The following is a 27,252-nucleotide window of genomic DNA, read 5'->3' on the forward strand; positions in this document are numbered from 1 at the left end:
AATTTTCCCCTTAACATTAATTGTCAGTGACATAACACTGGCCTTAAGGAACTCACTTACTACTCACACGCAGCATTCAGACTGTGTCCAAGACTATTATCGAGGATTGACCTACATTTCACAGAAAGGAAAGCAACAGGTTGTCTTCGTGTGACCTGCATGTCCATTTGTAGAACAAGCGTGCCAGACACTTTGTAGCTCAACTGTCATTCAAGACAGCAAACAAAGCTCTTGATAAAGTATATACACACAATAGAATTATGATTCAAAACATTAACGAATAAACAGAAATATGTATTTCAACACCAGTTTACTTATGGCTATTTTTGGCAAAAACCATGTTGAAGCAATGTATTTTCTTCATGTGGAACCAATGTACACATATCACTCCACCCCAACTCAGAACCTAATGTGCTAGTACAGAAATAACACACATAACCAATATCCAATGTTGTAATCATGCATGTGTGCAAAATCCAGCGCAGACAGATAATAAAAGGGACTTTACAAATTGATCCATAAATCATTTTTTCAAAATGTCTGCATGATTCATTGGTTGAGATATAAACAAAATCATTCAGAGTGGTCTCATGTGAAATGATTCTTTTGTAGAAAAACTTACAGACTCTGATTTCCTTACAGTGGTGCTGATAGGAACCAGGGGTCCCGAAGTATACAGTATATCCATTTTATTTACTATCCAAAACCGCCAGTGAACCTACATGTGTCTCCTGAGTTTTTATATGTAATATTGATGATGGCAAAATAGTGATGAGTCTGAAGAAGTAAGTTTTCTTTGGGGACTATTTTGCCTTAGAACACCCTTAATGTATCCCCCCCACCATAAATAGATTAAAATACACTGGGGACAAAACTTTATCACACAACTACTGTAAACAATGTTTCAGACATCAGGCAGTGCATTCACAACCATTTCATGTAATCACAGTCTGTGGGGAGATTTAGAGGTGGACGTCTGGTTCCTTTCACCACCACTGTGAACAATTCTGACTCGGTAAGTTTCTCTAGAACAGAGCATTTCATATCGAACCACTCTGAATGACTTGGTTTACATCTTAATCCTTTAACTGTGCAGAAATTTTGAAAACTCTGTGGAGTTCCCCTTTAACATAGCACCAAAAAGGGTTCTTCTGTTGTTACAAGCTTAACAAGCAAAACTCTTGCTTGGTGCCATGCAGAACCATTTTCAAAATACTGTATAGAACCACATACAACACGTTCTCCACCAATCTGAAGAATCATTTCATCATGCGAAGAACCATTTAAGCATAAAACAGTTCTACACAGAACTCGTGGTTCTAAATAGAACCATTCCCTTTACTAAAGAACCCTTGAAGAACCATATTTATAAAGAGTGTAAGTAACAAAAAAGACTCTACCTCGAATTTTCACTTTCAGCCTCATTTTCACCTGTGACTCCCACCAGCGTCTGTCCGCGCGCGGCGCTTGACAGAGACTTCAACCGCCAATCATTTCGGGTCTCGCGCGCTCAAGAACGCGCTTTAGGTTTAAGGTGCTCGCGCGCGTCTCTGAGGGAGAGAGGGTTTCTAACGGCTTTAGCAGTCCGGCTAACAGCTTCAGACACTTTAACTCCGCCGCGACGGGCTGCTGACAGTTCTCCTCCCTCTCGGCCACCCGGCTCGGTGTATTCCGGTGAAGGACAGTCGTGTTGTGTCCCTAAAATCCCTTGAGTGACTTCGCCATGAGCAGCAGCGTCTTCTAAGGCGAGTTAACCCAGCGCGCGGGCTTATCTGAACTACAGAGTCAGACCGCGCTGCTCCTCGTCCCGCCCCCTCCCTCCACCAGTAGGCTGAGTCCTTTCAGAGCCCTTTTCTCCGGAGATGATGAGGCAAATCATCTGCTCAGAGTTCAGTGATTAAATACTGAAATGATATTTCGGCAGAAAACAAAACCACTTGAACTTGTTCAGCTTAATGAAGTCACACAGGAAAACTGAGGTAAGCCTGTCATCTAGCAGAGAGTGAGAATGTGTTTGTTTATCTTAGTTCCTATATGGAAATTTGATATATGGCAATATATGGGTTTCAAATATATAGCCCATGTTAGCATATATGGATTTCCCTTATATCCAACCTATATCACATATGGAGATATATTTGACATATACGCCAACTTATCTGAATTTGGCCATTTCAAATACTAGTCAGTTTCTATGATCACTGTCCATTTTATCAGCACCACTTACCATACAGGTGCACTTTGTAGTTCTACAATTACAGACTGTAGTCCATCTGAGGTGTCAGTGGTGAACTTTAATATAGGCCAGTGTTTCAGTATAAGATCATGATACTTTAAGACATTATTTGATGACTATACATCACAATATTTCATTTATTCTGAGGCTTGATGAGTAGGAACAGCGGGGGAAAAGTCACATTTAAAAACAATAGCAAAATATGAGTACAATGATTAAATGTTTCATGAACTTCACTGCACTAAATCCATTAAAAACAAGACCAATTATTGGTGCCTTCATAATGAAACATGCAGTTGGTCAGAGATCTTTAAGTACTGATGATCTCCACAATATACTCAGTAATACATGCTGTGATGTGATGAAATGTATCGTGTTTTCCTTTCAGCACCAGTCAAATCATTAGCAGATGATACAGTCCTTCAGGAGCTGAATCAAGTGTGGTGAAGCAGTAAATATACAAAACTGTGCAGTATGATGATCAGCTACAGGCATGTAATTAGGGTTACTAGTCATCTCGCCCCTTTTATTTAATGTGTTTAAATGAATGAAATAACAATGAATGTTGCCTAAGCAGTAGCATCCTGGAATATTTGCAACCTTGAAGCAAAGGCTCAAAGCAGGAGGTGAGCTAACAGAATGTCCTGTTGGCTTCCTGATGTGACAAACCATGCAACGAGGCATGTGACTAGCAGCAACGTATTAGCACAAGGGAAATGTGAACTCCGTACCTTGTGTACTTTTGAGATTTTCTTGGAAAAATCATAATAATAATGATTGAAGAATGCAGGGCAGAGTGCCTGTATCTGAGTAGTCTTCCAAGTCCTTCCTATGTTGCCATCTATCTCTGAAATGCCTGTACTGCAGACTTCATGGGCTGTTTTTCAAAATAAAAAGTTACTGGGGTTCTGCAAGCCACTCATTTCACACTCAAAACAGTGTGAAAGTGCTGATATTTCCCCAGCTTTAATTCAGTACATTTCCAGTTCCTTCCTAACTGAGAAGCAGTCTCCATATTATGGGCAAAGTAAGTAGGAGTGAGCATAAAAACCCTCAAACAACGTTTAGCCACAAACAACATCTACGTTAGTCTACAGAAGGGGAAAAAACAACACACAGCTGTTCCAGGTTTGTTGAGAGACGTTTCCTATGTTGTGTGTGCAGCTGCACTGGTGAAAAACATGGTGAGACTTAGTTTAGCACAGCAGTGGCTGAAAGGTAGGCATACTTAAAGATATCATCATAGTATCATTAGATAATTCCTCAGACAAAGTGTTTTGCTTGATCTCTCTCTCTCTCTCTCTCTCTCTCTCTCTCTCTCTCTCACAACAAAACTGATCTCCATTTGAACAGAAGGAAAGATCCTTAAGCATCTTTTTACTGCTCAAGGGAGAAGAGTCTCCACCAGGATGAATAAATTATACAAACAAACAAATATCATGACTGTCTTAACTCTCCACTGATATAACTTCCATGAGCAGCACCTGAGTTTCCACTGGCTGACTGTCTCCTGCCAAAGTCTCTTTTCATTTCAGAGGACATCCGGTCTCTGGCGGCTGTCTGGGCACACATTCTTCACATAGCTCTGCGGAGTTTTGTGGGGGAAATGTCCTGAAGACACTAACATCATTCACAACCCACTCCAGTCCATGCAGCCTGACTGTGTTTATGCATAGAAATAAAATGCACTGGAACAGTACTGAAATATGCAGTGTGGCCTGCAAGTAGGAGCAGTTGGATGGTGACTGGCTCTGCACTCCAGCACAGTGGATCCAAAATGACTAGGTTCAAGTGCAGAACGTCAGATTTAATGTAAGGCTATTTCGATCTTTATAGAGTAGGCCATATAGACATCACAGCCCTTTATACACAAAGCCCCTCCCATTTTACAAAAATCTCAAAGTAACTGGACAGGTGGCTCTCACTGCAATGGTGGTTTTAAAGACCTAAAGAATTTTAAAGACCTACATTTAATTCTAGAGGTGGCATTTGCATCTGGAGGACATTACCAGTGTCTTAACATGGAACTGGCAGTAAAGCAGGCCTCCAAGAAGATGAAAAATCTGAATAAATCGATCAGACACTTAGACAAAATATTTGGTTTGGGGGAATCAATGGTTTGCTGCACCGCTGAGAAGGAAGAACAGAGTGGTAAGCTTAGCAATATCAGGCAGACCATGAAAAAGCAGTGGTGGATGACCAAAGAATGTGTTCAGTCCTGATGAAAAACTGTTGAACTGATAAAGAACAGTATCGGATGTTTAAAAGACTGCTATAGAGAATAACATGACCTCAGCGGGTTAACCACAAGATGCAAACCACTGAAAGAAAGCCAGGTTACAATTACATAAAAGTCTGTAGGGTTCTGAGGCTTATGGTCTTGTGCACAGATGAGATCAAGATTAATGTGAAGTAAACATGGAGAGAAAAAAGGAACCGTTCAAGATCCAAAGCATACAACCACATGGTATGGAACAGCAGGATGAATTCCACAGGTGAATGATCTTTACTGGCCTAACCAATTACCTGGGCTAAGCCCTCTGGAGCTCACCGTTCACTTACTAAAGGCATTAAGCCCCAAACTTAAACAGCAACTGAAACTGGCTGCACTACATAAGATACATAGCCTCACATTTGCAATCAAGTATTAAACATTACAAATTTATTGTCTCCTATACACAGGAGGTGCTCTCTAAAACTTGGTTAGGAAGCAGTGAAAGTACCTACGCATATGTCAATACTCTGCACGTTAACCACTTGCTTACTGTTTAATTTCAAATGCAATGTTCTATACAGCAAAAACAACAAATGCATAAACGTACATTGATTGAAGGATTGCACTATGATCTTCTTTTGATTTCCAAAACGTTTGCAATCACAATTTTAAATGACACTGAGTTTGTCTACATAAATGCAATGCAAAAACTATTTTATCCTACAAAATCAGATTATTAGTTCAGTTTAAGACAAAATGCTTTACCAATGACCAGTGTTTAGAGTCATGATTCGATGACAGCTAAATTAAGTTGTATGTCAAGTTGAGCACTGAAATGCATGTGGTACAGTTGTACACATTAACACTGTGTTTGGAGGGAGAAAAAAAACAGTGCCTTACAGTATTGCAAAGTATTTTGATAATACTTCAGTACTGCTGCCATCTAGTGGACAAAACTCGCAATTTGTTATTGACTTGTTTATGCGTAATGTTCCAGTTAATAGACAATGATATACCTTCAACATAACATATAAAAAGAACCTGAGAACATATACATATATGTATATATATGAACCTGAGAATGTATATATGTACACATATGACACAAGTCTATTTTTCTTCCAAAGCATGTCTCACGTCCTCGTAAGACCACATGAAAAAGCTAATTGAATTTCTCTCCTGTGACTCCTGTAAGGCTAGATACAGAATTTAAAAGACACAAACAAAGTTTGAAAAACACACACATGCCTCTCTGTTTCTGCCCAGACTCCCTGTAACTTAAACAAGAAAAGTGTGACTTCTTAATTTATCTACTTAAATTGTGATGCACTTTTGGGATGCCACAAATACCAGGCTGTAAGACCCAGATCTGGCAGCACTGACTTGTGCATATCCTTGTTCTGTTGCTCCTGCCTTAACAAAACTCCAGCGTTCACTTTCCACAACAAAGCAAAAGTGGTTATTGTATGCAGTCACCACAGAGCCAAACATGACGGAATTTACTTTGGGGGGGTTCTGGCATCCAGACGGTAAGACGGGGATATCCGGATTGCCCTGTCTTAATCCTTTCTCCCATCTGTGCCCAGGGAGATTTCAGGGGGGTTTCCTGATTACTGCCTTGCTGTGAGCATGAACTGAGTATATTAGTGTATTAGTGGCAGTAGGGCATGAGGTTTGTTCCTCAGTAAATAAACATTTGTGAAAGATAACCACAGCAGCACCACTGAGAAATTTTACTGAAGTCTTTTTGGTAGAACCATAACACAGACCAATGGTTTCCAGTCCTGGTCCTGAAGCACCCCTGGAATGCACACTTTAGCGTCTTGCCTGCTCTAACACACCCACCTCAGGCCAGCAAGGGCTTGTTAATTCACTGATTTGATTTCCTGCATTCTACTGATGGCAATTTTCTTAAAGGGGAATTCCACATATTTTTCAAAATTTCTGCATAATTAATGGTTAAGATGTAAACAAAGTCACTCAGAGTGGTAAGAGAGAAACTTACCAAGTCAGAATTGTTCACAGTGCTGATTATGGGAACCAAAACTTAGATTTGCCACTATCTTACCACCATCAACATTACATGTAATAACTCAGAGGACACATGTAGGTTCACTGGTTATTCCGTATTGTAAATAAAATGGCTATATTTGCATTGCAGAAATCGCAATCCCTTGTTCCCATCACCACCACTGTGAAGAAATGTGAGTTAGTACGTTTCTCTACAATGAACCATTTCACATCAAACCACTCTGAATAACTTTGTTTACATCTCAATGATTAAATTATGTAGATTTCCTTTTTTAAAATCTGTGGAATTCCAGTTTAAACTCGTTTGGATTTAATCCTTCACTCTCATCAATAAGTAAAGTGATCAGGAGCCTTAATCAGCAATTAATTGACTTAGGGGATTTCCAGCTATTTTTGAAAAAATCAGCATAATTAAAATATTAACAAATGCATTTGGAGTAGTTCGATGTGAAATGATCCATCCAAGTGAACCTTGCAAAGTCAGAACTGGTCACGGTTGTGTTCATGGGAACCAGACATCTGAAGAGTTGAATGCCTCTAAAGACTACTTCACTGAAAGTTATTACATTGAACAGTTATTAATATGCTTCATGATGCCTAAGATAATGTTTTTAGATATAACGTTTTTGGCCTACGGTTTTTTAAAATGAGGTACATGCAAGGCATTGAAAGATAGACAGATTTTTTCTCAGATTTAACAACATTTTTCAAATCATCAACATTACATTTAAAAACTCAGAAGTCACACGTGGGCTCATGTTGTTGGATGATAGATAAAATGGCTATACTTGTGTTGTAGACATTGAAACTTCTGATTCGCATCACCACCACTGTAAATAAATCTGAGTTGGTAAGTTTCTCTACAAATGAACCATTTCACATCAAACCACTCTGAATGTATTTGTTAACATCTCAATGACTGAACTATGTAGAAATCTTGCATTTTTCATCTGCGCAATATGTGTCTGCCTCTGCTCAGCAATAGTGATGCAATAATGTTGGTAAATGCATTCATTTTCTGTTGCCCCTTTGATTATTGCAAATCCCTCTCTAAACTGCTCAACCAGTTTTAGTTTATTCAAAACTCAACAGCCAGAGTCCTCACTTTTACCAAATGCTCTGCACACATCACCTCCATCCTACATCAGCTTCACTGGTTACCTAAATCTTCCTGCAAGTGAAAACTTCTCCTGCTAACTGTCAAAGCCCTTAAGGGTCTTGCCCCCGCATACCTCACTGGACTCCTTCATCCCTACTGTCCCACTCACTCCCTCAGATCCTCTAGCTCTGGGATTTCCTGCAGTCCCACGCAGCTGTCGTCAGTGGGCAGCAGGTCATTCGGTGCTGCTGATGTTGAGGTCTCTGCCATACTCTTCTTTGTGACTGCTCTATCCTCTGAAACCTTCCTCTTTACTGCACACTATTCTTCTCCAAGTCCTACTTTTTTGTTTTACCACCTGGATAGAAATCCAAAAATACAGAAAAAAATAAAATATCACAAAAACATTTGTACACTTGGATGAAGTAGAAAAGTTGGTTTTCATTTACGTCCCATGTGTCAAACAAAAGCCACGTGGGCCAGATCAAGCCTGCCACACAATCCTATCTGGCCCGCAAAAGTATTTTAATTTTCTATTAATATTAGCCCGTTTCACGATGTGCTGCACTACAGTCCCCAGCATGCACTGCAACAAAATATGCTCCGACTCTCCCACCCCAACAACAATGGGACAGTGGTTACACCTCAATTCTACACAATTCTGTGCAAATCCACACCAGTCATATCACCAAAATGCATTTCAGCTGCAGTTCAACCAATATAAACACCTAACGTTACCTCAGCAGCTCGGAAATTGAGCCCAAGTCTTAATGAACTTGCAACAAAGGAAGGATGCCAGGTGTCTAGTTCAAGCAAGGTTTAAAAGACCAAGCACCTGGGGACATCTAAATTCTGAATATTTCAAGTGTCCGTGTAATATTTCAAGGTCTACTACAAGTGTCTGTATTTTACTGTTGAAGCATATATTGAATAAACTATAGCCAGTTTGGGTTATAGCACAACACTAATTAAAAAAGAAATATAAACATTTTTTCTCTGGCCCACAGATTTGATTAGATTTTTTAATATGGTCCTTTTTCTGGTTGAGTTTGACAACCCTCATTTATGTGCAAAACTGTGATGGAAACAAATATTTCAAATAAGTGATGAAACTGCCAGCTCTGCCCATCATCTCTGAACATCGTAAGTCTGTAAGGAGTGTAGCAAATCTGATCCTGGATCTGTTGTCATATTTTGAGCTTTGTGAATACCACCTAGATCATACTTTAGCAAGCATTCATGCAGAAATCTAGATTTTTCCAAAGCATTCAGTAACTTTTGTCTGTTGCTGTCCAGCCAAGTTCTTATAGCATACGCCACCTGAGGGCTGTCACGATTACTCAATTAAAAGTAGCTACTTTTTAAAAAAATTAATGAATTGGCTTAGTGATTACTATAGTGGATTCCTCCTATTATTGTATCACTTTCCCCTTCAACAAAATACTACAAGCACACTAGATTATTTTCGACCCGAGCCTCTATAAACCATTTTACCACATCTTTTGTTTGAACTATTTTTGGGGAAAAAATTAGCAGACCTTGTTGTGGCATCCTTCATTCACAGTTACAGAAAGAAACAACCCATTTGAGATGCTAATTAGAAGCTATTATTCAATCCATTTAATCTAAGAAGTGCCTCATACTGTTTTGCCGACCCGTAGTCTCTCATTTGAAGAGACTTCGAACCTCCACTGTGGGAACATCTCCCTGATCTCCTAACTTCAGAGGAGTTATGGTTTCTTCCTCTCTAAGCCATGGGAAAAGTGCAAAGTCAGACATCAGTAATGCCAGGGAAATCGTGGCAAGCTTAGCTCTCATTCATCCAAGTGGCAAAGACGCTAACCACTGCGAGTTGGCTCATGGAGGTGGGACGCAGAGGGGAACAGTATCAGAGTTCAAAGCAAATACAGAATACAAGTGTTAACTCATTGGGGTGGCTTTGATCTTTAACATTGATGGAGAATAGTCCGTTTTCTCAGCACGGTACTGGTGGAGACTCATGGGTATAACGTTAGAGCCAATTTGTAACGCATTCTTAATGGTGTTTTTGAGAGGACGGATGAAAGAATGGATGGTATGATGTGATTAAAACAGCTTATGCATTTGGCTCCATATATGCCTGTAAAAACAGCTTCTGACAGCAAATGTGCGACCAACAAATGAGGATTCATTTTGGTGTTATCCTTCATTTCATTTCACCTTGGTTCTAAACTGTTTCCTGTCAGATATTTGTGGTTTATTTTAAGCTACATTCAAGGTCCTTGGAAAATTCTTTTCAACAACTCCTAAATGAGCAGTAGGCTGCTCGAAGTATGCTTGGCCTATGAGCTGGACTTTGACATTTATGAAGTTTGAGCTTTAAAAATCCCTTGGTGATTTGAATCTAGCCTTTCAGTTTATAGAAAAAAAGCATCATGGTTGCCATAGTTTTGTCTTTTTTGCCTAACTGTATCATTGCTGCTCTAAAAAAACTTTCTCTCACTGACCACACAGAAAACACTTTGCATGGGCTGCTTGGAGCAGCGCCACTGAGCTTTTTTCCATGCTCTCCACAGACAGATGCTGAGCCAGACTGTAAAATGGGGAGAATAAAAAAATTCAGAGAGCCCAAAATTACAAGAAGACACATTAAACTAGGAGAGTTTTTTTTCCTGTGGCAAGTTCTTTTCAGGCCCAAGGTTCTGTACTGAAACCATTAACATGAAAAGCACTTGATAAAAAATAAAGTCTTCACCGGCTGTCTCTTTTTTTGCACTTGGGGGCTTAAGTCCAGTGCTTTTGAACAGTTTACAGCCTTGCCTTTGGCAGAGTGGTCTCCACCCCAAGGCTCACTTCTGCCAGACCTTCTATGGGAACAAGCAGCTACAATGCTAGCTACACTTAAGTTTAGCTTGAGGGAGCAGCAAAGACAGGAATGGACAAAGTATTCACTTCTGTGATGGTGCTGTGGTGCTGTAGTCCAGCTCCATATCTTCAAGCTCTGAGAGCTAACGTGACAAGAAAAAAAAAACAAAAAAAAACAGATTCCTGTGGTCAGTCTTCAGACTTCTTAGACCAGGTCCCTTTTTGTCCAGTCTCAAAGCAAGCTGCCTATTATGTCCTTATCTTATTTGGGACAGAAGAATCTGAAGTAGTACAGCAGCTCTTTCTGCAGTAGCTTTATGAGCTCCCTCACATTGCAGAAGGTTTTCCAAAGAAACCTGCAAGCATGTTTTTCCACACCTCTGAAGTTCAGTCTTAGAAGTTGGTTGCATTTTCTGTGTTTTAGCAATGTAAGTAATCCCAAAAACATTCACTGATGTTGAGGCCTGGGCTATGGAGTGTACAAGCTATTGTTATAAGAACACCAGCAGCTTCTTTGTTTGATTTGAAAATGTTCTTCATTTTTCTCTGTAACGGCTTCTGGACAGCTACACATCCTTTTGGACTCATAGCATTGAATTTTCTCACAGTGGAAGGATGGACAGAAACTCCTGTGGACACATTTTTCAGATCTGAAGCAAGAATGGAACTTACTCCCATCAGGTCTACTGGGTCTTGCACAATTGTTACGGGTCACATTCACTCTACATCTTTTAATAATTTTTGAAACTCCAGTTTTGAAAACTCTCTTTGACTTCCTCCATCCTTGTGCAAGGGGATTATCTTATATCTCCTCAGAAATAGATCTCCTGAAAATGAATAACTTATACTTGATGGCCATTTTGACTGGAAATTAAAAAAATGAAGGGTCTCTGACTTTTGCACAGTAATGCACCTAATGCTGTATATTTTATATGTAATAAATTTACTTTCACTCAATTGTGTCCAACAAAGATTATTCTTCCTTCGGTCCATAAGAAAGTGTCTGTTGATGTTTTACTGCTGCTGAAGGGATTACCTGCTTTGCTGAGCAGAGCAAGTTCTTGTATTAAGGTATCTTAAAAAGGCTGTAACTTTATCAATCTGCTTAAGTTTCCAACACTCAGCCACCTGTGTTCTCAGGATTATAGCTTAGCCTCAAAGACCCCATACTAAAGCAACACTTATTCCATCCACAGCCACAACAGTTTATCTGAGAAATCTTTATGGCTACTTTTCCTCAGCAAGCCTTCTTTCCCATCAAAGTCCTTAATTTTTGCTCCTCTGGATATCACTGTTGCTAGATATAAAGCGTAAAAGATGCTAGTAGGACAGAATGTCTGTCTTTCAGGCTGCTTACAACATAAGTAAGCTGCTTTAAGACCCCCTGGAAAACAACTCCCATGTCACAGACAAGATGAGATGCCTTCTTCTCTAGCACACTAGCACGCAACTGTGCTGCTTTCCTGGCTGTTCTTGTGCTTTGCGTGTCTGTTCCCAAACAACCAATATGTTGTGTCTCTCGCTGAAATATCCTGCCAGCAGCAGCCTTTCCTCCACTTGCGAAAATGATACATCTGTGGGGATAACTTAGTCTTGGTCAAAAGCTTGCACCACTCCCAGGAACCTCCTCCCTTCCCACATCGTGTTGTCTGTCCGTTTGCACGGATGACAGGTCCAGTTTGGGCCGCGGTGAGGGCAGAATCTGTGCCTCCTCAGAAAAGTTCCTATTGTTAATCAGCAAAACAGACACTGCCTAATTGCGGTGTATAACTGCTAGGGGCAAAGTAAACTACAAAAAAGGCACACTAACTGGCAACTGTGTTCATACTGGTTAAAGACAGTGAGATACGGACATGGCAAGTTATACATAGTGGCTGCTGATTCCATTAGTGGCCATTTTATAGCTGCTGTGGGTGCATCACTGGCCATGGAGTAACCAATTAGACAAGCATTAAAAAAGTAGGGAAGCCTCGATGCCAGTTAGGAATCTATGTGCCAGTTCCCATGGTTTTTGTTTTTCACTGCCCCATAAACTGGACACAGTGGTATCTGAGCATAATGAGAAAACTGTTAGATGAGAAATCAGTTTAGAATTTTATTCCAAGTACATAAGAGTTTGTCTGGGCAATGAATAGAAAAGTCTTAGCGTAACGACACATTCCATTTTTTGCCCAATTCCATTGCACACGGTGCAGTGTAACACATTTTCCACCTTGGCAATACAAGGGTGGGAAAAAAGAAATGGTGTGCAATCTCTGTCAGTATGCCATCCAATCACACTGAAGGAAAAGGAATGAATGTTTAATTTGTTTTTTGTGTGAAACTGTTTGAAAGTGAATGTTACCAGCATGAATGGGGGACAGATACTGCCTGATGCTTCAACTGAAAAGCCAAAAATGAGAGACAAGAAACCATCTGCATGAATTATGTGTATTCTCGTGTCAACACTGGGAGGTATGAACATGGGCGGGAAGCATGTTCTCTGGCCCTGGGCCAAGGGCCAGTTGCACCAATTGCACGCTAGCTTAAACACAGGCTAGTTATAATGTAAATGTTTACTAAGTTCAGGCTTACATACTACTAAATCAAAACAAGTTGCACCACAGAAACTAACTTTTTAGTAACTTTTTCTTCCAACATGATGGAAAGAGACAGGGACATTGCAATTTATACACGGTGGCTGCTGGATCTGTTAGCGGCTCTTTTATAGTGATGTGGGTGTGTCACTGGCCGTGGAATAATCAATTTGATAAGCATCAGAAGAGCTGAGAAACTGTATCAAATATTCAGCAACAGCATCAGCACAGCTGGAATGAATGAGGTGACACTAAATTTTACAAAGTAGGGCTGAGCCTCATGACAACAGGTCAAAGAACTGCAATGATGCTTTACTCTAGCACTTTTTATGAGAGCATTTCTAAAGTGTTGTTTCAAGTGTTCAACTACAGAATCAACATGGCTGGAATAGAACATCAGGTCCACACATCTTTAAATGTACAATGCGTCCTACCTGGCTCCAGTGACGTCCACGCCTACCATCAGCTGCCCGTTGAGCGACAACAGCTCGTCCCGCAGCTTGATGTCTCCACAGCGTGCTGCTGGGCTTTTCTTCTTCACCTCCGTAACCCAGATGCACCCTACATCCAGCACAGGGCCCTTATCACCTTTCCTGCGCCTCCGCCGTCCTTTCTTCTTCCCCTCAGGATCCCCAAAAATGGGGATGTTGCCAAAGCTGAGGCCGAACTCTGACCCATCTCCATTGGCCTTGCTCAGACAGACTGCCCTCACCTCCGCGTCTACTTCCTCCTTAAGCGGAGTGCCGTTACAAGGAAGGCTCTCGCACTCAGTAAAGTTCAACTGGATGTACTCCACCAGCTTGCGGATAGCAGCCTGGCACAGGGCGATGCCGCCTGTGTTCTTACTGAACTCATCCTCCTGGTCCTGGTCCTGGTCCCCGGCGTGAGCACTTAGCCAGCTCTCCAGCAAGGGCAAGTGGCTCAGTGCGTTCTCTTGGGTGATCGGCATCCTAGCTGCTGGTGCTGGGCCTGCTCAGGCCTCCCCCGCATGGTGGGCCAAGGTTCTACCCAGTGATTCTGTGAGGCGAAATCAGATATGGAAAATCTGGCTTGCCTCCATCTCAGCCAGACTCGCTAAAAATGCGCAGCGCCCCTCAAACTTCGGCCCTCCGGAACTGACATCCCCTGATGTTACGCTTGGCCTACAAAGGGCCATGATGTCATTCAGAAAAACAAAGACAGGGGAAGATGGAGGGGAAGGCTTTCTACACTACGAGGGGTAACCAGAGAATATGTGCCATTAGCCAGTCTGCTTGATTCATTCCAAATCCAATTTCCAGCTGAGTAAAAGCAGAAAATGCTGGAAAGCTGCAAATAGCAGCCTTAGATTCTTACTTCCAGGCGCCACGATCACCTACAAAAGGAGAAGATTGAACTGACATTAGAACACATTGAAAGATGCATCATAATCACACAGGCTTTTAGCTCCCATTAACGACACATTCAGCTTGACTGTTTAGATGCTAACCTGACAATAAATAGTAAAACCACTGGCCAGATGTTGACATTAGTTCACACAAGAAAATGGAACATAATCAGCCAGGCATTTACCTTCCTCTGACTGACATTAGAACACATAGGAAGACGCACAATGGCAGGCAGTTAACTTTTCTGTCTTATTCAGCCTGACTGTATATGTTCACCTGATAGCAAATGGTCAAACCACTGGCCAGATGTTACTATGGTGCAGCTGAAGCTCTTTTTTAGCCTGACAGACTCACAAACCACATTTCTGACATTTTTAAGTATATACTCTTGGCTGCAACCACAATCAAATTGCTACTTCGGGTTGGTCTCAAAATAACACACCCTTGTGGTGATCGCAAGCTACGTATACACAGTCCAAGCTCCCACACAGGCCTTGCCAACAACTAGATGTTTTTATAGCTTATCTGTGTTAATGGCATCTTAATCTGACTTATATAAGGTTAAGTATTTGAAAAGTGTTTTAATACAGTGCATCAGCAATATATCAACATTGCATTAAGTGAGGAGATTATTGAAAATAGAGCATGAATACACAAAAGCATTCTAGGACTTCTTGTGTAATACTAATTGTCCAAGCACAATGTTCTCAGACTCGTATATGAAACATATCTAAAAGATGCAATCAAAACATATCAAAAGACATTTCTACACTTAAAAAAAACAAACACACACGAGAAAAATATAAAATCAGCAGTTTTTACCAAAAAGTTCCTGGAATATCAATGCTGACTTTCAAAGTGAATCAAAGCTACATGTTAAAACATACATTACCCCACTCTCTATTACCTCATTTTCACATTTCCTTTTAAGAGTGTAAAAGCGTCTTGTGCTGTAGCATCCTGTCCCTGTGATAAGGAGGGTTTGTGGACCCCAGACTCACCCCGAAAAAGACATGCCTATAATAGGATTAGCACCGCCCCTCTCTCCTGTCACAATTACCCCCATATGACGTCCCCTGATGTACACTTGGCCTACATAGTTCAGTCACTATGTGGCCTAAACAGTTGCATAATTTATATTGTGATTTTCTTTAAACAATTAAATGAGAAATTTAAATACAAGCCTTTAATTCTCTGACAACAAATGTACATTCATAAAATCAATTTGTTTTCAACATACACTTGAAGCCATTTAAACAACAACAACAACAACAACAGGTTTTAGCATTCGACTTGGGTCACAATTTACTCTTAAATCTCCATGTAAAACATAGAAGCTTAAAATGAAATACATGGTGATTACATGGCTGGATCGCCAGGGATCGTTCCCTCTGGTCTTTGACACTATATACCGTTTGCAAACACCCAGAGGCTGATGACATAGAAGAGAGCCTCTGCCAGTTACAACATCCTCTTCATCCTCCTCTCCGACAAAGCTGGCAACTTCTTTTCATCAAACTGACCCACATAGAGAGCCCATGAACAGGGATTAAGCGCTGAAGAGGACACTTCTGCCAGGGTGTACTCACTGTTATACATTGCCATACCAGTATTATCCTCCTCACAGACACAATGGTCTAAGCCTGCAGGGCATGCGATGGCGTCACTGCCGTACTTCCACTCTTAATGTCAAAGGTGCCGAAAAGCGTTCTTTGCACGATGCCATAGAAGAACCACTTCTTACACACAATTTCTTAAAACGAGATTTGTGAGTCTTAAGATTCTTTTCAAAGTTTAAAGAACCTCCACATAACGTGAAGGTGCTAGGAAGAACCTGTAAAGGTTATTCATGTTCACAAATGTCTTTTTCAAATATGGTTCTTTAGGTAACCAAAAGCAGCTCTTCTATGGCATCACCTAAAGAACACTTTGTGGCTCCCTTTTTTATAGTACACTTCTAAAAATAAAGGAGCCATATAAGAGCAAAATTATAGAAGAACCACTCGTAGTTCCCTAGAACCTTTCAATAGATGGTTCTTTAAACTACTGTTTTTGTTAATGAGATGCTAGATGCTAAGTTTAAAGACCCTCATACACTCCTAAAACAAAGTGTTAATATAAAGGTTTTATACCAGTAAAAGGTTTACTAGAACTGAGCCAAGAACCTAAGGAATGTTTACTTTTAAGAGAGTGATGATAAAATGATAAAAAATGACCTAATTAACTAAAACATATTTAAATTGATGTTGAGGTAGACTGAAATAATATCAGTTTGGACTGGTTCTCATAACACTGGACTGTCAATAAACAGAGGTTAATGAAATTAACCTCTAGAATAAAAATTACCATCTAGAAGAAAAAAACAAAGGCAGAGAGGAAAACAAAAATCAAAGAAACATGCATCAAGGACCTCTGCTAGGGACATTAACATTTGCTCTCCAGACTGACAAAAAACAGTGATACAGCCTTTTCTTCTGCATAAGGATTACATTTCAGGAAAAATACCTTTCCTGTTGCTTTTTTCATTCGGTCCAAACACTGAGGTAATGGAAGTTAAAAATAAAACCCGTGCCATGGCCTCAGACAGAGTTTCAAAGAGGAACACAAATCCAATACGCACGACTCCAACAATGGCAGATCCAAGAGCATTTGTCACACTGTGAGGGTGGTCTTTCAGAATCACTTCGCTTTTTCCATTAGGGTTAAGTCTTTCAATATTCCTGCCATTTGCTAGATCTTTGCCATGCATGCTGTTTTTCTGTTCCTTGCTTCTGGTAGCTTTTCTAGAAAAGCTTTCTAAAAGTGAGGCCTACTTTGAAAATCGATGCTGTGGTTAGAGAGCAGACAAATAATAAACTTGGATGCCAACTGTGGCAGCAAGAGTTTACTTTGAGTTTTCTAAAGGAGGCCTCTCGATACCCCTGCTAATCACAGAGAGCACGACTGAAGGAGCTTTGAGGAGGGCCCCCTCCACCACACTATGGGGCTCTATCCTTGAGTCAACTTGTCACCACTACATAATCTACACCTAGTCATTATGGGCTGGCTCGAGCTTTGATTCCATCTCCATTTTGATCTGACAAATGTAGTTCTAATTACATAAGTAACAGGCTTCATTGTTAGCAGAGCTGCCAAAGAACCTAAATAGGCATTATACTTTATATTTTATTTCTGGTATGATCATGGCATACAGCATCCTATTCATCAGTGCAACTAAGCTATTTTTAATGCAGAACAGGATGTTAGATAATGAAACACAAAAGGGGGGGAAACAATCTAGCTAGTGTAAATATGTCCTAGTTCACACAATCTATTCAGGGTCTCCAACAAAATAGTTAATAGAGCAACAAATTGGCGTTTTATACGCCAATTTGGCGAACATAAAACTGGGTCAGGAATTAGCAGCATCAGATCCCATTTAAAACACTAGACCTATCCATCCATCATGTGAAAGAACAGGTCAGGAGAAATTACTCTGGATTCATGCACACTGTCTGTGAGTAGTGCTTTGTTGACCTACTATTACATTTATGTCAGTAGGCTGAGGTTAGTGGGGGCAACTATGTTAAGTCAGAGGAAAACCCCAGCGCTTGCTGCTAATGCTAGGAGTGCAGATGGCTCTGGCACAGAGTGAGGGCAATCTGCTCAGGGCATGGAGTGCTAATCCTCTGCACAGTGGGATGGAGGGGGGGAACCCCCAGGATTCCCCACACTCCAAGACTGGGGGCAGGTGGAAGGGCAGTGGCAGACAGGAGAACTGCCTCAGGTTAGAACACAGGCATAACTCGCTGGGGTGTATGGCCTTCACTATTATCATTATGGCGCTGAATTACAACACAGAGCATATCATGGATATCATCCGTATTAAAAAACACTGACCAACTACATGTTTCATTACAAACAGAGAAATAGATTTGGTATTCTCTGTTCTGTGTGACTGCCCTGTATTGTGCCTCATTCAAAAAGCAGTCCAGGATGGAACACTCTTTATAACTTCAACAGGTGGGTCTAAACTGCTGTAGGCTAAATAGGCGGATATATGTATAAATGTGTTGGTTTTCATCACAAAAACAACCAATTCTAAATGAGCTGTTTGTGCAGCGTAGTTTCCATATATGGACTGGGACGTGAATGGCACATTATGACAGAAATGGCGTTTATGGTTTAATTTAATATATTTCACCCAAAAATGCTAATATGTATAATAGTGAGCCAAAGCTATCAAAGATCAGAAATGCTGATGCATAATGCTGGTAGTTTTCAGTAATTCTAAACATCAACCACTTTCAAACTAGTCCATTTTTATCTTTGAACCTCCATAGCAAAGTCATTCCCCTACATGTGAAGTGGTGCATAAAATCAGAAATGCGTGCAAGAATCAGACCGATTAAAGCAATGGTCCATGACCATAGCATGAACTCACTGTGTCACCTGTGGGTGGTCATGACATGGTGGGGAAATTTTCTCATCTCAGCCTCCACTATCCAGTTTTATATCCGTCTTACATCACTGATTATAAGGATGCACGGATATGGGAATTTTGGGATGATGCCAATAGCTGTTATTTCTTATGTACATATGTGTCAAAGCTAATGCTGATGCCAATAATATAAAATCTACAAAATAATGCTAAAATCCACCCAAATTATCATCAGAAGAGTTAGAAATGTAACTAATTTGTAGAGGGCCAGTACAGTCTCATAGCATTTTAGTGCAGTGGCGCCTGAAATGTTAAGCTCCTCCAGAGCTCGATAAATGCATCTTCAAAAATCAGTTTGAATTCTGAAACAAAGCTTTGTAGTTTCTAAAGGAGCAGAGCAACCGACTCCTGATTCTGAATGTTATCTTTAAAAACACCCATTATTGCTTTTTGATTTGTCTGTGGGAGAGTCATTAGAGCTTTTACAGTTTACGGTGCTCAGAAACAAAAAAACTAATACAGCTTAACTGTTTGTTTTGGCATGTAAGTGAACCATTATGGGTTTAACATTTAAATGCTTGATAGCTTTGCATGGTGCTCAAACTTCTTCCCACAAGTCACAAAGGCAACTGATTTCTAGAGGTCATTTATAATCCACAGTTCTTGCTGGTGGTGGGCGGTGCGTTCCCAAATGTGAGTAAAGGAAACAAACTTTTTGACATTTCACATAAAAAGAAGGAGTGGACGGTATGCATACACAATATAAATCATGATATTTAGTTTTTTTGGCACTGAATCTAATTGAAGAGGACTTATTATGTTCTATTTTTAATGAATCATGCAGTGGGTCAGTGTTTTTACACAGACACCCAGAACACACGCATGCCCAGAAATGCACACTGTGGTGTAATTTTACATGATAATGGTAAATACCCCTAAAAAACACGTTCTAATGACATAGGAAGTTGGGTTAAATTGAAAGTGAAGCTTGTTTCTATCTATTTTATCTCATTACGAAGTCCAACATCGTACAAATAGTCAAGCAAGGAGTACAACCGGTTACATGCATCCGAGACCAGGAGCCTTCAATGAAGTAAACCACTGTTTGCGACTGCTTTAAAAAGTACTGTAAATAGGTTTTTCTCTCTGCGTTACAAGAAGTTACTAGCATGAGTCAACAGTGGTGTAAATCTTTGGTTTCATGACTCAGAATTATTTTTGAAAACACAACTGTGACTGACTATTTACACAGTCGTGGAATATATATGCAGTACAGTACAGTTTTAGGCACTTAAGAAAATCTGAAATCTGGTCCCGAACTTTGTTCTTCCAACTAGCTCACAAGGTAACAACTACTTTTTTAAAAATAAGAATGTCTTGTTACTTTTCACTGTATTTATGTTTATTTGCATCTATTCTAATGATATATGGTGATTTTACAAGCAACAAAAAACACACTTTTACAGATAAATAGTTAGGTGCCTAATACTTACACTAATTTGGTTATAAATATAGAGATATATATATGTGGATCCATCACCCAGTACATACTGAGAGTACTCAAAGTGAAATGGGATTTCCACTGTCTGACTGTTAGCCTGGACACTAACAGGCCTGAGACCATGAGAGCGAGTGTGATTAAGCAGTAGACGACAGATCTGCATGGCATGCAGGATATCCGAATGGGTCGAGTGCCGCTGTCTGCTCAGTGTACGGGAGTGTGTTTGGCACCCTTTGTTTCCCCTCCACAGTGGCCTACATGCCCCTCCCTGCTCCAGGGGGGCCATATGGCCAAAGATTACTAAAGCCCCCATTTTAGCTCAACCAAAACGCCACATGGCATGGCATGCTACCACTGCTCATCATACAGAGCCCTCTTTCTAAGAGGCACGTTACGCACTTCAGCAGGGAATGGAACATTTAATGGACTGTCAGACAAAAGTTATGGTGACAATAGACTTGATGGCTACATCAAAACATGCAGATCAGTGACTAAGCCTCAGTGTTAACTGCTCATCTGTGGAGAATGGAAGTATACAGATAATTGGATGTAGTGTACACCAAAGAGGGGCATTTCAAATTTTAAGCAGAAAGTCCACTCAACTTGGATTCTTAGTATGTCTTTCTGGGTAAACTAACAACCGGTTCTCATAATTGGTAATTCACAGAGTAATAAAAGCATCTACCTAAGCGCAAGTAGTGCTACATCAGAGAACTAAAGCAATTTCAAGCAATCTGAAATAGATTTGCTTATGTGGGTTCTGACACTGTACGACATACTGCTGTATATAAAAATGGAAAAGTTCTAGCTTCAGGATGTCTGCTGCTACTGTTGGCTATGCATGCACGTTGGTCCATTTTTTTAAGAAACTGTGTAAACCTTGGGCCAATTCATCACGAAGACGTCACACAAAACTGCCACTTAAAAGCTGCAAACTGTCTAAAACCTAATATGTTTGCTGCCCTGCAACAGCCCGATGACAGTCTGATCCGTGTTAACTTTTGCCTAAGATCTCTTCAGTAATTCCAAAAGCAATTTCAAGGCCTTCACAGCCAAATGCTAATCCATCTGATAATGAATGAAAATTGGGTCCAGATTATGCAAATGAGACATTCACTGGTACACACTTCATTCACTGTTCACTTTTAGACAGTTTCTGGCCTTCTATGGTTCTATGGTTGCTGAGAGGACAAAACAGTGCTACACCAACTGTCACCTGGAGCCGTGCTGTCTGCCACCTATAGCACACCTGCCTGCCCATGGAGTCATGCTGACGGACGCTTGGAAAAAATATCTCACGCTGTATTCAGATGCACTCACTGTACACAGCTCATGAGTCAACTACTTTGGGTATGAACAGATGTTTTGTGTAATCTACAGTAGACATCTGTCTTTTTTTCCATAACAGAAAAACCAGGCGAGCATCTTGCTCACCTTTAGTAATATACTTAAATATAGCAGGTTTTGGTTAGAGATATAAAGACCACAAGCCTTCATCTGGACTAATTGGAACACTGCAGTGTTTTTAACCTCATCTCAATCTGCTGCATCTGTAGCGCACAGTCCATTACCATTTCCTCATTCTCAGAAAAAGAACAGAAAATTTGCTTACTCAAAACATTTATAACAAAAGCCAGGCCTGAACAGCAAATTACAGGCTTCAAATCAACCAACATTAAAAACAATAATATGTATGCTCTATAATTTTAAGTATGTGCATAAATGCAGGTCATAATATATCCAATAGGCAGCAATGATGTAGCTGCTTGTATGTTGCTACAGAAGCTGCGACTGTAACCCTCTCATTCAAATACAGCCTTTACAAGTCACAAAGCTGCTAAGGGTGCAACAAATTAGAACTATAATTTTATTTATCACCATTGTGGTTTTAGTATATTTTATTTAGTTGCTTTTATTTATTTATCCAAGTTGTTTTATTTGGCTAATCATGGAAACAGCAGTGAGGGCAACATGTAGCAAATTCAGTCATAGCCAAGCTATAGAGAGTGGAAGTTTGAAGAGCTTTAGGAGCTACAGGCTCATTTGAACATGAGTAGGACCACCTAGAAGCAGCTTGGCAGGTATCAAGACCAAAAGACTTGTTGCAAGGCAACAGCGCCAGTGTTTGTCTCCTCATCCAAAAACCCCCAACAGACAGGAATGAGGCTCTGAGGTTTTGGCATCATCCTCACCAGAAAATAGTGGTACTATACTCACCTACCTGAGACGATTCATTAAACTTGTCATGCCTCTGGATGTACTAGCCTCTTATTGCAAATTTTACACTGGGCTTTTCTGAAAAAGAATCAATCACTAAAATGCACTCACTTATGTTTCTTGGGGGTCCCTGCTCTTTTAGCTTTAACAGATACATGGCAGTTTACTGTGCTCCGAGCTTATGATGTATTCAACTAAATGAGATATAATTTATTTATTTTTATCATTTTATCATTTTCTATATATTAACAACAATTGTTATATTTAAAAGCCACAGCAGATGAAATGTGTTGTAGTTTAGGCTACAATTTTTGTAGCTTGGAAAAAAAGTACAAAGCTTCTGAATACCAAACAGAGAACTGAATACCAACATAACAAAATAAACACTTGAGTACTCAAATGATTCAAGCCAGACCTAGTTTTCTGTTACAGCTAGTTTTCTAAAAACAGGTTATGATTGCCTATAATATTCCATCATTTGCTACAGATGCAGACAAAGAATAGGATGAGTATTCCTTCAAATCTTTCTTTCCATGTTCAAATTTGGCCTGTGTTCTGTGTCCAAGCAGAAGAGTGACTTTGATTAATTTTTTGAAAAATAATCCCAGTATTATTTTTCAAAACATCATTTCCAACTTCTGCTAATGGAAACTCTGACGCTAACATCAGAATCACAGCGTCTGCTGGCGAAGCCGAGCATATGGCCCTCCATGTCTAGTGAGCTCATCTCTAGGGAATGATTCACTAAGCAAACTCCTAACAGTAAAAAACAGTTTGTGCCGTGTGGGGCTTTGATTTAAAGCGACAACACAACCAACCCTGCCATTCTGATCTTCAGTGCCAGTGAATGAATGGATGTCTTAAAAACCCAACAAAACAGAGCCTACATGATTTAATGTTCCCTAAGGGGGCTTTGCCAGCATTAGGGCTGACCTGAGTAGTAGGGAAGGGCTCATCTCGAAGCAAAAAAAAAATCAAACCAAAGAGTGGAGCCAAGAGGGGTCATTTCCAGCTGAATATGTGAAGGCTGTGGGGGGTGGCTGGAACAACAGCGAGGGACACACACAGATGTCAAAGGTGAGGCACTGTAGGAAAAAAAGAAGCCCTCATTCATGGCTGAGTCCTCAATGGAGACAATGCAGGGCACTTATGGTGGGCTCTCATATGCAAATGATGCCCTACACAGGACACAATGCACAGACTGGCAATAAAAATAAACAAGTGGCCCTTATAAAGAGCAATCTTTGATTTTAGTTGTTATGATGCACTTCCCAAAGCAGTGTGGTAGGATATCTTTTGGATGTTCTCTCTAACAGTTAACATTTGGAAAGTTCACCCCAGTATGGTAAAATAATAGAAACAGATGAAGAGGCAGAAGGCACCATATGAGCCAGTTGCTGTGCTGCTCTTTTAAGCAGCCAACCAGCATGAAACAATGACATCCGAAGGCGTGTACCAGGCCACCACCTTCTTTTCTTTTGTGTTCTTATGTAGTTGTAAGTGCAAATATTAAGACATTCCCTGACTGTTCTTACTCCATCAAATAGCCTGATCAATAAAAATTTGACTAATTCTGGAAAGCAGTGGTGATCGGTACCAGACGTCTGAAGCGGTTAAAGGAATGGTCTGGCGAAATATCAGACTTACACAATTTTCCACTTACTCCAGATGTAGTCGATCATCCAAGACAGGTTTGATGTCCAAATTTTGCTTCTTTAGCTTTAAACTGGAGCTCCAAGTTTAACACTACTAACACTAGAATAGTCAATAGTAAACACATCCCCAAAACTTCTCTCAACTGACTCAAACCGCATCCAGGTCTTCATGATGGTTGCACAGACTTCTTGATGTGATTAGTGATGCATCATATCTGAAGTTGTACTTTGAGTAAAACAGAGTTTACATTCCAACTTGATATCATCTTTACACAGTGTAAAGTGCACCCATTGAGGATTGTTTTAACTTTTTTCCTGTGTTGCTCAACTTTTCAATGCCCAGCGAACTGCACAACTCATGCACACAAACATGTTCAGTAAAACACAACACAAACTTATGATGAGCTACATGGTCTCAACTTTCATTTGCAGAAATATCTACAGTTTTAACTATAATTCACAGATTAATGTATAAATAAAGAAACAAAAATCTACAACTGATAATATCCCAATCTTTGAGAAGCCTCTGCATCTTCTGAACAACATTTTTAATCATTACATTGATGCTCTATAACAAAAAAAAGATGTCAGTGGGGACTTCCTTTTGAAATTTAAATAAAACAATGACCTCCATTGTTTTCCTTACGGCTCTGTGCTTCCACTTTAGACGTACAAACTAAGAACAATTCTTCCAACATATCCTGAAAGACAACAAAAATACTAACACTTGCTGGGATTCCCCCTTTAGCATATATATATATATATATATACACACTTCTTGTAGATGCAAAGGGGAGGAATATGTGGGAAAATTGGGATAATGATAATGAATAATGTGATACTACCACATGATTACAGAGCATCAGTCAAGTTTCTCTGTGGCATTCCTTCTGGGAACAACTTCACCACAAGCAGCGCAAGGCACCATTTAAAAGCGATATGTCTATTTATAATATCAGCTGGGTTTTTCAGCGAATGCTCTGGTTGGTGAAAAGCTGGCTATTACTATGTAGGTCAAAGAGCTAAATACACATTCAAAAAATGCAAACTTGGGATATGCCAACTCGCAATCACTCCGTTTTTCCTCTCAGTTTTCCTCTTACTCCAAACGTAGTACATCAGACAACACATGTTTGGTGTCTAGAGTTTCTTAAGTTCTGCACTGGCGCTGTGAGGCTAACGTAGATAAGTGAGAAAGGACACACACCAAGTGAGTTAATTTGCTAACTAATCAAACTTGAAATGCAAAACAGGTGATGAGGGCATGTTAACAGTACTGAAATCAGGGGGTAGATGTTGTTATTGAAGGTGTCCTCAGAGAGTCCACTGTTAACACAAATGTCAACTTTGGTAATGCATGTCCACAAACCCAATTTCCTAATTATTTACTAATAATATCTACTTATATCAGAATATATACATGTGTAAATATACCAGACGTGTAGCCATTATACTTATTTCTCATGTTGAGGAAACAAGACTGAGGTAATATGTGGCTGAAACACGGGGTCTAAAAAAAATTCAATGAGGGCAAACATGGCCCTGAGAATATAGAGCTGTTTCCTACAAATTTCAGTGGGCAAATAAGGGGCCCTGGGAACATAGGGATGACCCTGTTTAGCGATCTTGAAGCCTGAATTTGGACTGTACTGTATTTTTATAGATAACAGTATGTCATATAGTGTCAAAAACATTACAAAGTATAATCTTACACTACTTATTATCTATATTAGCCTCATAGCTCCTGTGCAAAACTAAAGAAGCAAACTTCTGATACTTCTTGTCTTATCGACTGGGTCAGGGGAAACTGTGTAAACTAGATTTATCATTCCTTTAACCTTTGGGGCTCTGCTGGAAAAAGTACCGAGAATCTCAGTGCCTGTACTGTGAGTGGGTGGACTGAGTGGACAGTGATATAATACAGAGTCAAAGCCTCTGATCACGGCATCAGTCAACATAAAACCTCACATCTGGCTGAGTTCACATTAATTCTTCTGATACTACTCGGCACTAAGCAGGGAAGTGTTTGTTATAGCTTCTAACACCCGTATGAATACTGTACCTTCTGTATACTATCCAAATATTGGAACACTTCCATTATATCTATATTTATTTAGACCCATTCTTATTCTATCACAACAGCTAAGTTAGTACACATTGCAACTTTAAACTATGCCCTACAAGTCAGAACAAACTCAAACTCGGCAGGTGGTTACTGGTAGCAGAACCAAGGAAGTATGCATGACAAACTGCTATCAGTCAGATCTTCACTGTGGTTGGAGTTCATATTTGCCTCCTCTGGACCTTCAACTGTGGAAGCATTCTGTTTCTTCTTTTCACAGATCCAAAAGGAAATTAATTCTACACCATGCGTCTGGGTCCACACCAAGCTGACTCAGCTTCACTTTCTGCCAGCAAATGCATTTTGGGCAAAACATGCTAAGAAAATGCATTCTGGCATTTTCCAGTGGTGTCAGGAACTCTTATTAAAAAGCAACCCCTCTTTGGCCTGGTTCCTCATTCTGTTTAGACTGTGCCACTTTACATTATATGTTCCTTAAAATATAATGATTCTTTCATTGTCATGCGTAATGAATGAGATGTTGGAGTGATTCTTATTCTTTGTCTCCCTTTGCACTATAAGTGAACTAAACTCTACTAAGTATGTTATGGGCACAAGACCAACGCATGGAAGCATAGAAATGATCTGTTGCTGGAAGGGGTTAAGGTGGAGGTGGAGGGGGTGATTGAGAGAGAGAGAAGTACAGGCCTGTGCTTTTTCAAGAGTTTACAATGATCTAGCAATCTCTCTCTACAGTAATCCTACTGTCTACTTCTTTCTCCAAACAGCTGGAAAGCAACTGGCGGTGTGTGTATCTACGTGGGTGTGACAGTTTGGTCTAGCTGAAGGTCAGTGTAATTTATTTACGCAGTACAGGAAAAAATGACTTAGGAAACTGTACAGTGTTGGTATCCAGAATTTCCTAAAAACATCTTGTTAACAAGGAATGTTAACGTATAAAGGTAGCTGGAGTTCAACAAAGATTCCATATTGAAATGCAAAAGGTCCTACAGGGATACTGACCCACAC

At 40.1% G+C, this 27,252-nt stretch overlaps 1 protein-coding gene across 2 annotated transcripts in view; it reads right to left on the reverse strand.

Moving 5' to 3' along the window:
- pdzd2 (PDZ domain containing 2) overlaps nt 1-27,252 on the reverse strand; it is a 118,976-nt gene that overhangs the window by 86,818 nt on the left and 4,906 nt on the right. For both annotated transcript variants that reach the window (XM_036598293.1, XM_036598292.1), the window contains exon 2: nt 13,436-14,355. In XM_036598293.1, the coding sequence (XP_036454186.1) occupies nt 13,436-13,950 (515 nt within the window). In that variant the 5' untranslated portion in view covers nt 13,951-14,355. The remainder of the gene's footprint in view (nt 1-13,435; nt 14,356-27,252) is intronic.

The sequence above is a fragment of the Colossoma macropomum genome, unplaced genomic scaffold (assembly GCF_904425465.1).
Source record: "Colossoma macropomum unplaced genomic scaffold, Colossoma_macropomum, whole genome shotgun sequence".
Lineage (NCBI taxonomy): Eukaryota > Metazoa > Chordata > Actinopteri > Characiformes > Serrasalmidae > Colossoma > Colossoma macropomum.